We start from the raw sequence: 11,908 nt of genomic DNA on the forward strand, positions 1-11,908 counted from the left end.
GAAACATTTACTTGACATTAAAATAAAGAACAATGAGACATTAAAAATTCAACTCTTTTATTTGTTGGAGTTGAAGGTAGACAGTTTCCATTTCTGATGTATATAATTGGTCTGTTAGTGAGGCAATTTCAGATCAAAAGGCTTAACTTTACATAACTGGCCTGATCTAAACACACTACAACAGGTTAGCTCTTTGCTGTCAGTATTTGGCCAACCCATCAGAAGACTGCAACATCATCCCAGTGGTGCCGAATTCCCATCTTTCCTCTAAATGTACCTGCACTAAAGCCAGATTTGCTCAGAGAAAACTCATGCGTATTCTATTCTATCTTTTTCTATTTTTGAGGAAATGGAGAAGAGGAAAATGACAAAAACAGGAAGTCACAACAGTCAGTTGAGATGTGGCCTAGAAAGGGGTAAGGACATGCGTCACAATCCCCAAAGTGCATTCTGGGAGCTGATGCTATGGGTCACTGCCTGGAGTGCCCAACTATGAAAAGAGCAAAGGGACAGGTTGGGAATTTCAGCCATCATATACATCCAAAGGTTACCATGGCAAGTAGCAGTTTCCTGAGCCTCAGAAAACATACATACATTTCCAGTAAAATGTACAGATCAATCACTGACTATATTAATCTATGAAGTATATTGCACAGAAAAACAAACAAAAAATGAAACAAAAATGCATATAAATAGTAGTTCTGAATTAAATGTACATTACATACAATAGACGCCTCCTAGCTTGAAATAAATAAATAAATAACGCAAATAAAGAAAAAATATGGATCTTGTGTTCTTTCCAATGATGTGTGCCGTGATATACATAATGCATCTTCAAAAAACATGTGTGCATGTGAGGTAGAACTCAGAAAGACGCACCACAGAAGAGAGGAGCATCTGCAACAAAGAGGACTGAAAAGTTATTGAAGTGAGTAAGGGCACTTAAATTAAACATGTTAAATATCAGACAGCTGTGACCAATGTCTGAAAGTGATTTAGACTTAGTTTCTGGTGACAGTCCCAAATACAGAACTCATTCTAGCCAGTGGAGTGGACTATATTAAATTGTTACAGTGCTAACAGTAATCACTGGCTCCTCACTAAGCAACATTTATATTCACTTACATTCACCCTGTTGTTCCTCATCCAACAGACCATCACCTACAAGTTACATCTACCTACATAAGTTAAAATACAGTCAGTTAACAGTATGCTATAGTAAAAAAGAAATTCAGTGTCAGGGAAATAGACCATTTGACTGCTTGTCAAGATGCACACAATCAGAGGTGACGTAATACTAAGAAATAAGGTGGATACACCAAAGGACGCTTTCTACAAGAAAGATGAGGGAAAATATTTTAAAAAAATCATTCATCTGCGTTTTGATTCAAGATGAAGTGCACTATAGACTACTGTTAAAAAAGAGAATTGGTGTAGATTCATTCACATGTCCCAAAACAATACAAAAATGCCAAATGAACAATTCAAAAAATATACTCAACATAATATTGCAGTGCTAACAATGTGGTTTTCAACTGTGTAGCAGTAGCTAAAAAAAACAGCAATGAGTAAAGTACAGTCGAATCCCTCTCTTCCATCACATACATCACAGATTCACATCAAAACATACTCTCTTCTTTGCAGCAAAAATACAGTTATAATGATACAATTTCAAACCACAGTCATTTACAGTAGTATAGGGGGAGGGGAAATAAAAACAAACTGTACATTAAAAGCTCAGCTCTACAAACTAACATGAGAAGTTCCATTGGCCTAAACCCTCTCCCATCACACACACTGATGAGGAAAGGTTGGTTTTTTTGTGTAGGTGTGTGTGTGTGTTTGTGGATTGTATGCGTGTGTTATCTGCAGCAGGCCAGCGCACCCAGAGAGGTGTGGCTGTCTAAACTGCTGTCTGTTTCAGAGGTGATGGTGGGGTCACTGCTAGGGTCAGTGGGCTCTGTGGACATGGACGAGACATCGTTGGCCGAAGAGGAGGATGACGTGGGTTGAGGGGGGCTGTCAATCACTGCTGCACCTGTGCTGCGAAAAACACACGTCACCACATAGGTTTGTTTGAAAAAACATGAAACTGCCATCGTCTGCTGAGTCACACATACAGATGAAAACAGTAATTTTACATTTCAATTCAAAGTTATCTAAAATGTGGTCATTTGCAAGTCAAATTATGTGAAGCTTAAATAACATAACATATATTCTGGAAATATGACTACCTTGGTCCCGAAATATTTTGATTTTATTTGAAAATAACCAGAGCTTTATAGCAATATTTCAACTTTATTAGAAAAATATGATGGCTTCATTCTTAAAATATTCCAAATTAATTACTTTATTCTCCAAAGACTTCACCTCTTCATGACCGTAGTACACTGTACTTTAAGCTGAAATATTGAAGGGTTAAAAAAAAACAATGACTTTACATAATTCTTTAACAATATCCAGAAGTCTAGAAATCTCAGATTTGACATAATGTAGATTGGTTTAACCTACCATCATATTTGTATTCAGGTACTTTTGTACAAAATAAAAAAGTATTAACATTTGAGCGTCAGAACCCAGAACACATTCAGGCTAACATCAACCTTCTTATATCATGTGCTTCTATTTATTTACTGGTTCATTCTTCCCAACGCTTCTTATATCACAAAATTATAAAGATTACTCACCTAGAGGAGGAGGCTGGCCTCTTATCACACCATTTCTTTTATGCTCCTCCCACTCACTCACTTCCTTATAAATTAGCACTACAAATGACAGAACAGGAGAAGGTTAAGTGGGACAGGAGAAACAGGTAGAGATCAATGACGTGTGTAGGTGATACTCTTCTTTAAAATGTGCCTACAAAATGTATTTCATACTGCACAGTTCAATCAGCGTCATGTTTCTGACTTGGACAGGCTCTGTGGGCGTGACCCTTTTTAAAATAAGTAAGGGGTCATTATACCAGGAAGGGGTTAGGATGAGCTCATCCTGCAGCACAACTGAAAGGGATATGTTTTTTCAATCTGAAGTCCTTGTTTGCGCCACCGAATCAGGTTCCCCACAGTGGAAAACACTAACGGAGGGGCTTCAAAATGGATTTCAAATCATGCAACGCATCCTCTGGCAACTACAGTGATGATACAGATCTCCATGGGCAACCAAGCAACTGCATATCTGCACATTTACTGGCTGTCCCACTGGATTTCTTTAGACAAGGTTTATTTTTGTGCTTTTCGTGATCACGTCACCATTTGTAAACTGATAATCATAGAGTTTAACGTTTACAGAGCTGATGAAAAAATAGCTTGGATTTATAAATGATTAAAAGTTGCATATTAACATGTTAGATGTTTAATTAACCAGCTGGTTTTGTAAATAACTTGAAACTAAAATGTATTTATCTACATATAACTATTTTCGAGGTACTGACATCCATCAGAATAAATGTATTTTATCAGACTATTCACTCAGATTACAGAGTGAAACCTCATAGGTAATTATTGTGCTGCTTCAGAAGCCAGAGGGTAAATAATACACTGAAAACGGACTGGGAGAAGTGTTGAGTGTGAAAGAGTCTTAGCATGATGTCTGACCTTTCCACTCCTCCACGGTATGCTCCCTCTCATCCAGCTGCTTATCTAGGATCTTTGGAATGGGCTGAGAAAGAGAAAAAGGCTTGAATGGCAGACAGGGGCACAAGAGTGATGCCAAATTTCCACATCAAGTGATGTAATCAAAATCGCATGACTCAGTTAAGGATCAGAGATCAACTTACCGCTTCCACTTCGGCTGGGTCGTACCAAACGTTAATGTAGGGGTGCTGCAGGGCCTCATCTACGGAGATGCGCTTGGAGGCATCGATCACCAACATCTTGGATAAAAGATCTCTGGCTTGGCTCGCTGAGGGGAGAAACATCAAATACATAAGAAGCTCTGCAAATAAACACAAGTCTAAAAATGTATTTGGTGAAGTAGTTCTATTAGGTCATATGACTATAGTAAATAAAAAACACACTACCTTTGAGTTTGTTGTGATCAGAGTCGGCAGGGAAGAGCACATCTGGGAAGAGTTTCTCAAAGGTGTACCCAGCATAGCGTGGCCTGTTTTCTACGTACGTTCGTACTGACTGGTTCAGCTTCATTAGAAAATCCTGAGATGGAGTGCCCAGCTGCTCAATTACCTTGTTCCACTGGTCGATGTCTAAAGTGTAAACGTTAAGGAAACACATATACAGTAACACACCAGCAGCGTTCTTTGTCGTTGCAAACTCTTCTTACATTGTTCAAACACACAAACTTAGATAACATAAATGATGCAGCCACTCACTCTTTTCCTACGAAGCTATTTTAATAAAGAATCTGTCTCAGCAAGTATCAATCAATCTATTGACCTTTATTCTCTGCTTTGGTTTAATATAGTCACTATAAGTGGGTGTAGCCGAGCAATGATGGACGTCCTGTTTGCAGGGTGGAACATTTTGGGAATGAATGAGGGGAACTCAGTTCTCTTCACACAGCATGAAGTGATGACACAGTGATGAATTAATGACAGGGAAGGATACGATCAGTGCCGGGGAACAACACGCACCCCTTGATCATCTCGGCCACTATGCAGCCCACTGACCATACATCCACTGCACATGGATGTGTAGATGACAGGGAGGTGGACATGCAAACAAAATGGTGGGATAAAAATAAAAGCACAACAAGGTGAAAATGATGCACGCAAAATGGCAGTGGGAATGAAAATGGAGAACATGCAGCATCAGCAAGATAGATGAGAGAAAGCAAGGCAGTGATGAAAATGAAAACTGACATGTTTAAAGCCCATGGCAGTCAGAAAGCTTGCAATAATGCATGTTAAACTGGGCTATTATAGAAAGTCCCCAAAGCCTGGCACAGCATACTGTATTCGAGCCAACATTTGACTAGGGAAAGATCTGACAGTCTGCTCAGCAGGAGGCGCAGACCCTTTAGAAAAGACTGTAAAAGCGTGAAGAAATATTCAAATAGACCCAAGGATACAGTCCCTTCCCGGGAAGAGGATTTTATGGCGAACCATTTCCGCCAGTATGCAGCCCACAGACCATATGTCCACTAGTGAAGTGGAACAAAGCCGGTAAGAGGTGAGAGGAATGCACAACAACAGGTTAGTTACACGCAGGAGGCCGGTTAGTGAGCAGTTTGTTAAAACAAAGTCCCATCATGTGAAGAAGCACCATGAAGCTTGTGTTAATAGCAAGACTTATCTTCAGGTGCCTGTACATGGGTTATAAAAGATCTAACACAAAAACAGTGCATTCAGTAGATGAACACTAACCATTTGCTTGGTAGCCCATGCCCAGGATAACCTCTGGGGCTCTGTAGTAGCGTGTAACCACATACGGTGTCATCAAGAGGCCCGTGGCAGCTGTCCGAGCCAAGCCAAAGTCCAAAATCTTCAGTGTACAATCTGACTTGACAACTATGTTGCTAGGCTTCAGGTCCTACAGAGAAACACACAGCAAAGTGTGATTTCTTGTCATTTCTAATGTTAATTTTGTCATTTACAAGCAATGACAAAAAAATGCAGATGTAGTGATGTACAGTATCAGCAAGTGGTGGCATGAAGCAGCATTACTTAAACAGTGATAACTTTTTGTGGGTTTTTGTAATTACAGAAAATCATATGATAAAACATTACCCAAGAGTCAAATCCACCTGACAGCTCCTGCTCAAGATCTTTTTTGGAGATTCATTTTTTGTTTATGCCATGTTTCTCTGCAATACGAATTGCCTTCTAGAAGCATCTAAAGTTTACAGTTTCAAGATGAATCAAGTAATGCCACTATAAATCAAGTACTGGCATATTACACCAAGGGTTTGGTGCTATATCACTAGTTGGGAGTCTTTTCATGAAAAGTGCAATTGTAAACCTCAGTCAACAACTTCTTATTGTTAATCAATATGGTATCAAATGTTCACCTTCCCTTTTCAAAGTGGAGGTCAGAAGTATGTACCAGCTCATAGTACACACCTCAGAAAAGTAGCAAGAAATTCAGTGTTTTGTTCAAAGACATTTCATCAACAATAGTTGAAGTATAGAACGTTAATAGTTTTTTATTGATGTTTTGTTTTGAGATTTTTTATATCTCCAATTTATTTTAAAGATAGATTTGTTGGTCATTAAAATACTGCCCTTGCATTTCAGTGTAAAGTGTCACAGAGGGTTTAACGGTTCCCTTTTTTTCAGGAAACCTGCGTGGCGTTAGTCTGTGCAGACATAGCCAGCTGATGCTCACCCTGTGAATGATTCCGGCGGCATGCAGGTGTTTGATGCCACACAATGTCTGATAGAGCAGATAGGACAGCCTCTCATGGTCCAGTTCCATCTGAATGACCTGGCACAGGTTAGCATCCATCAGCTCCATCACCAAGTATCTGACGGGGCAGAAACAATTTCAGCAAACATACGAGAAGGAAATAATTCAATCACAGAAATGATACATACTGTATGCAAACTTACTGCCCTAAATAAAAATACTTACACATCTGCGAAATCTTCTAATGTTTTTTGTGGTGAAAATACATTTAATAGGTGGATGATCTGTGGGTATAAAATGACATGAATCAGAACAGTGGTGTCATGTCAGTTACATAAAGTAAAGCACATACAATAAAGCATACAATCTCCGTAAACATGTTGTCATTCTCAAACACCATGTCTCCCACTGGTTATGCGAGTGAATTTATTTGCGAACTTACATTTTTGTGATTGACATATTTCATTAGGACTAGCTCTCTGTACGCCCTCTTGGCATGGGTTTGATTTTGAAACGGCCGACTCAGCTTCTTGATGGCAACATTTCGTTCCAGGTTTTGGTCATAGGCAGAGCTGAGGAACATAGTTAGCAAATCATTTAAAAATATGGTCACAGATGTAGCATGAAAATGAGTAAACATTACAGGTTATGTATTATGACTTCAATAGTCTAAACAGCTCTCCTATTTTCATTAACAACATAAAGTACAAGTACAAAAAGAGTATTACAATTTAATTTTGTTTATATAGATTCCTATTGTGATTTCTTAATCATGAGTGTTCTGGTAACATATCAGTGACCTTTATTTTTGCAATCAGCTGTTGACTAAAAATGTTGACGAGGTTGCATCACTCACCAGACGATTCCCTGAGCTCCTGAGCCGATGGGTCTCAGGTTCTGGTATCGCTTGAGTACTGTAAACGTTGAGTCCCCAACATCTAGGCTGTAGAACTCTCTTTCTTTCTTGTTTTTGTTCATGGCGAGGTCTTCTATTATTTCTCTCTGTGCATCCAAAAATGTCCTCTGTGTACACAAAGACAGGGACACAATTACATATTTGTTCCAGGACTACACCAGCAGATGAGCAAAAAGACAGTCAAATGAAATCTCTGCTCAAAAGAAAGCAAACTAGAAGGAAAGGAGAAAAGATATTGCTGAATTTCACAATTGAGGCGAGCACTGCGTTTCCTTATCTAAGCAACTCAGCAAACACACCAGGATGGAGGATTTGAAATCATCAGCAGTGGTGGTGACAGAACAGCAGGCAACGGGAAGGTCTACTCCATCATGTGAAACACGACTCTCATAGTGACTGTCACACTGGAAAACCAAGCTAGGTGATAATTCCTGTGAGTTTGGACCCCAGCCCAGGACTCGAGCCCAGTTCTACAAGCGGGTCTTCCACAGGCACATGCTAACTGGGTCAAGTTGCACCATGTGGCTGTGAGTCCAGACAACACGCAACACAGAGACGCCAAATTTCTGTGAATGATATTCCCAAACGTATTTCAAGTCAACAGAACCACCTTAAAAATCAAAAAAGGAATATTCAGCTTCCTTTTCCTTTCTTCAATTCTTATATAAGCGTAATCACCCTCCCCACTCTTTCACTCTGCCGACACTCGGTCCATATGAGGGATATAATTGCCAGAGAAAAATGAGTCAGCTCTCCTTCTGTTCGTTCAACGTCACAAAGACGTACATAACATCCGCCTCCCTCACAACATGAAAATAGACATGCCGCTTCTTTTTATTTTTCAGACAGGAAGACAATTAGGCTACCATCATCTTCGTTGGCTAGTTATGAAGGCTTGATATTGCAGCTAGTGTGCAGTGATGTGGGTGGTATAGACACTTACTTTGTAGTAAGATCATGATTATAATAATGGCTATTCAAGGTGGTAATTGAGGTCAGGTCATTGCAGGGAGGTAATCACAGGCACATTGGATCACATTAAAACCCATTGTGTTAATACCACTGCCCCTGCTGAGAAATAACTAGTATTGACGCTTAACTACATGCTGCGTTGGCAAATACTGCTGAAATCAATGGCCTTCTATTAGATTGCAGTTATGTGTCAGCTGCAGTATTTATAAGGAGTGCAGCAGCCACATCAGTAGTCTCAGCAGCACCTACAGTAAGAGGTCTGGACCTCGTGGTTTGAGGATTTGAAGGCAGCGAACTGCAATACATATAGTCTCAAAATGTATCCAGCAAAAGCATAAATATGGGGAGGTCATTCCTGGAGCACACTGCTCTCTAATGACCTAACCTCTGTTTTCTATAGGCTGCTTTGCTTAATGATTTAATGAATGGTTTCAGAAGCACATACTTCAAGGACAATTCAGATCATGGCACTGGTAAACATAAACATAAATTAAACAAATTACAAAAATGCCCTTCCTTGGAAAACTGTAACATCACTTATTAACACAACAGAATATGAAGTAGCTTTCTTGTTTATAAAATTAAATTAAAAAATCTAATTGTATGATAATGTATCTTATATTTACATAATTAGAATATTGTGTTCTTCCAATTTAGATGCATCCCGCAACAGCAGATGAGGAAAAACAATAACTAATCTGAACTGCAGACGTTTATTATAATCTACCTTGTTGATACAATAGCTCCAGTCACATTATATATGCCCAAACTGAAACAGCCATTTTCCCAGTCCACACATGAAAAGTGTCAGCAGGGCGGAGAGAGACAGAGGAAAAGCAGACCCTGTTCCTTCTCCAGGCCTATATTAACAGTGGAGCAACACTATCGACCCGTTTTTATTTTAACTCGTTGTCAGCGTGTTAACCTTGGCCACACGACCCCTCTATTTCCTGTTAAAAGCAGAGGTAGCTTGCAGGTAAAACACTGTAAAGACGGCAAAAAGGAGCTAATACCGTAACCGCTTGACTGCGAATACGCCGGCCGCTGCACAAGAAGACATTATTGTAGCCTTAATGACAGTCATATCGCGATATGACAGGGCCTGTTTGTGAATCAGTGCGCAGTCGGCGTATGCTAGCTTCAATCTGCACACGATATTTAAAGGCTACAACATGTACGGACACATCTCATTGTAACGACACGAAGAGTAGGTAAGTCGGGTAAGTAATAAGTGAAGCTACACTGTAACAACGTTAAACAACAACACTGTGGTTAAGCAGCATGCAAATAGCGACATACGACCCTCCCCCACGGCCAAACAATGAGCACGTCTGAGGAGCAGAGGTGCGAATCCTCATCTTACCTCTGTCATCAAACGATACTATCGATCCCGCCTTGGTGTGATCTGCGGCGAAATGTTCCGGACTAATTGTTTATGCCGCCGGTAAAGGATGGTTTATTCCGTTGTGCGGCTTAAAAATACATGACCTCACCAAAATTCACTTGCCTACGTTTCCATCTGGCTACAACTGACAGGCCAGGACGCGCAGTGCGCACGGGGCATGCGTCCCAGCAGTACGTCACCGATCCAGAGACACACCCACCGCCTCCCACCGCCTCCTACATCCATCCTACCTCCTTCCTTCCGCCTATCTATCTATCAGATCTATCTATCTATCTATCTATCTATCTATCTATCTATCTATCAGATCTATCTATCTATCTATCTATCTATCTATCTATCTATCTATCTATCTATCTATCTATCTATCTATCAGATCTATCTATCTATCTATCTATCTATCTATTTGTTTTGTCCCTTTTCCGTTTAAAACATGATCCATAAGATGTTACAGTATGCTTTATTTGAAATGTATTGCAAAGGGCAGACATTAGCCTCACTTAAAATATAGAACTTCTTCTGCATGAGAGACATACATGTAATGTTATGTGAAATAAGAATTTCCCAATGAGTGAAATATGAGGCAGCATATTTATTTATTTTTACATTTCATTAAAAAAATATGTTTTCCTGGTGACAATAAAGAGAATAGCTGGGAGGGAGTGCCAATATGGTTAATGGCTCATTGAGCAAACAGGTCAACAAGGAGTTGACATTTTTTCTCTAACTAAAATGAAATGTTTTGGCAACTGATCTTTGTCCACAAAATGTCTTTGCTGCAACATTTTTCACAAAGATTAATGTTACAACAGCCAGTGTCCACATACAGGTGAAACATACACAGCATAAAGCAAAAATAGTAAAGTATATGGACACATTTGAAATGTTTAAGAATTTAAAATGGTTCCTTTCTTTCTTTCTTTCTTTGTCTGTATTATGCTAGTAATGTTGTGTTAATATTCAAACTATAAATAAGAGACCTGCTTTCATGACTGATGAAGCTATTTGTTTTATGCAGACTAACAGACAACTACATCCAAGTTATAAAGGTTTTCAGATGGGATTCTTACAGTACATTGGATGATGGTGAACACAGGGTATAAGTATACTTTTAAATAGGCTATGATTATTTTTGTTTTATGTCAGTATACCTGTGTTTAACAGTATAGTCACAAATAAATAACTGGGATTTTAATTAAATTAAGAGTTTTATGTTCTTTCCCACTAGTTCCTTGGTTAGTTTATTTCCATATGGGACCAATGGGCAAAGCATAAAAGGTTTTATATCTGTTTCCAGGGTAAAAGGTGATGCTGCAGTTATCATATCCATTGATAAATGATTTGACAGCTATTTGCATCATCAGTTCCTTGGTTAGTTTCTTTCCATACTTGGACCAATGGGCAAAGCATAAAAGGTTTTATATATGTTTCCAGGATACAAAGTGATGCTGCAGTTATCATATGCATTTATTAAAGATTTGAGGGCTATTATTTGCATCATCACTGTCATCAGAGCAATATTATCTTCTTTTAGCCCTTGGATCTTATCTCCTGTCCATATTTAACTGCGGGATCATTGGTGGACTATGACATGCATTAGGGCTCTGCAGAAATCCATAGTAGTAGGGAACCGTGTAGAGTTCATGCATCAGCTTCTATACGCTACAACAACGACGGTATGCAGCATGCTCTGCAAAGGCATGTGACTAAATAAGGACATTAGGTACAATTACGTTAACTTAGCGCTGAGTAGTTTAAATTCTCCCTGCGCCCTCCTGACAGGCCTGAATGGTTGTTATTTATCCTGGTCCCTGCGCAGATACCCCGGGGCCTGCAGAGAAAAGCTGCGCGCAATAGAGAAGGCAAGCGGCATGGATAAACGTCCCAGTACCGACTCCTGCAGCAAGACAAGGCTACTACGCTTTCTTACCCCTTGTTCGAGGAGAGCCCGCAGTGTTATGATCATTGTGGGGGAGCAGCCCTATAGCAGCAGGCTACAATCCACTCGTTTGGCCGAGATCGTTCGTCCTTCTCAGGCTTCTTTGTAGCGCACCTACCACCGGAGATCCACCGCACCTTTGGGCGTCAGACAGATTAGTTAAATCGGTGTAGCTGATCCCACGCCATCCGCTATTGGTGGCTATGACCTGGCGCTGTCAACAGCAAAGATAAGCCAATTATGTGTTTAAAGGCGAGAAACTAAGAATAGCCCCAATTACAGCAAAAAGTTTCAGTTCTTCAGCGTGGTGCTGGTGGTCATACAGCAAATGAATTGGGCACGATGTACAGTTAATGTCATTGATGAATTACCTG

General features: G+C 39.8%; 1 protein-coding gene across 5 annotated transcripts; it reads right to left on the minus strand.

Moving 5' to 3' along the window:
* Positions 1-43: 43 nt before the first annotated feature.
* mapk8a (mitogen-activated protein kinase 8a) lies at positions 44-11,647 on the minus strand. Of its 5 annotated transcripts, XM_034152085.1 has the most exons (13): positions 11,526-11,639; positions 7,162-7,328; positions 6,748-6,877; positions 6,531-6,589; positions 6,285-6,423; positions 5,324-5,489; positions 4,566-4,637; positions 4,022-4,204; positions 3,779-3,903; positions 3,597-3,660; positions 2,688-2,765; positions 2,350-2,402; positions 1,821-2,043 (listed from the first exon to the last, which is right to left on the minus strand). In XM_034152085.1, exons 1-12 carry the CDS (start codon positions 11,559-11,561, stop codon positions 2,398-2,400), a joined length of 1,224 nt encoding a protein of 407 aa, XP_034007976.1. In that variant the 5' UTR covers positions 11,562-11,639; the 3' UTR covers positions 1,821-2,043; positions 2,350-2,397. The 5 variants fall into 5 exon arrangements, with proteins under 5 accessions (XP_034007972.1, XP_034007971.1, XP_034007975.1 ...); XM_034152081.1 differs by lacking the exons at positions 2,350-2,402; positions 4,566-4,637 and adding an exon at positions 5,029-5,100 and having other exon boundaries at positions 44-2,038; positions 11,526-11,647; XM_034152080.1 differs by lacking the exon at positions 2,350-2,402 and having other exon boundaries at positions 44-2,038; positions 11,526-11,576.
* Between the last annotated feature and the right edge of the window lie 261 nt (positions 11,648-11,908).

This window comes from Trematomus bernacchii, unplaced genomic scaffold (genome assembly GCF_902827165.1).
Source record: "Trematomus bernacchii unplaced genomic scaffold, fTreBer1.1, whole genome shotgun sequence".
In the NCBI taxonomy this organism is placed as follows: Eukaryota; Metazoa; Chordata; class Actinopteri; order Perciformes; family Nototheniidae; genus Trematomus; species Trematomus bernacchii.

What these genes read in the sequence shown, in the direction of transcription:
- mapk8a (XM_034152081.1), bottom strand. Translation starts at nt 11,561, where the DNA reads ATGATCATAACACTGCGGGCTCTCCTCGAACAAGGG. An exon ending in TTAGAAGATTTCGCAGATGT is followed by an intron (nt 6,424 to 6,530) that starts GTAAGTATTTTT and finishes CTGCCCCGTCAG; the next exon opens with ATACTTGGTGATGGAGCTGA. An exon ending in TACCGTGGAGGAGTGGAAAG is followed by an intron (nt 2,766 to 3,596) that starts GTCAGACATCAT and finishes TGTCATTTGTAG; the next exon opens with TGCTAATTTATAAGGAAGTG.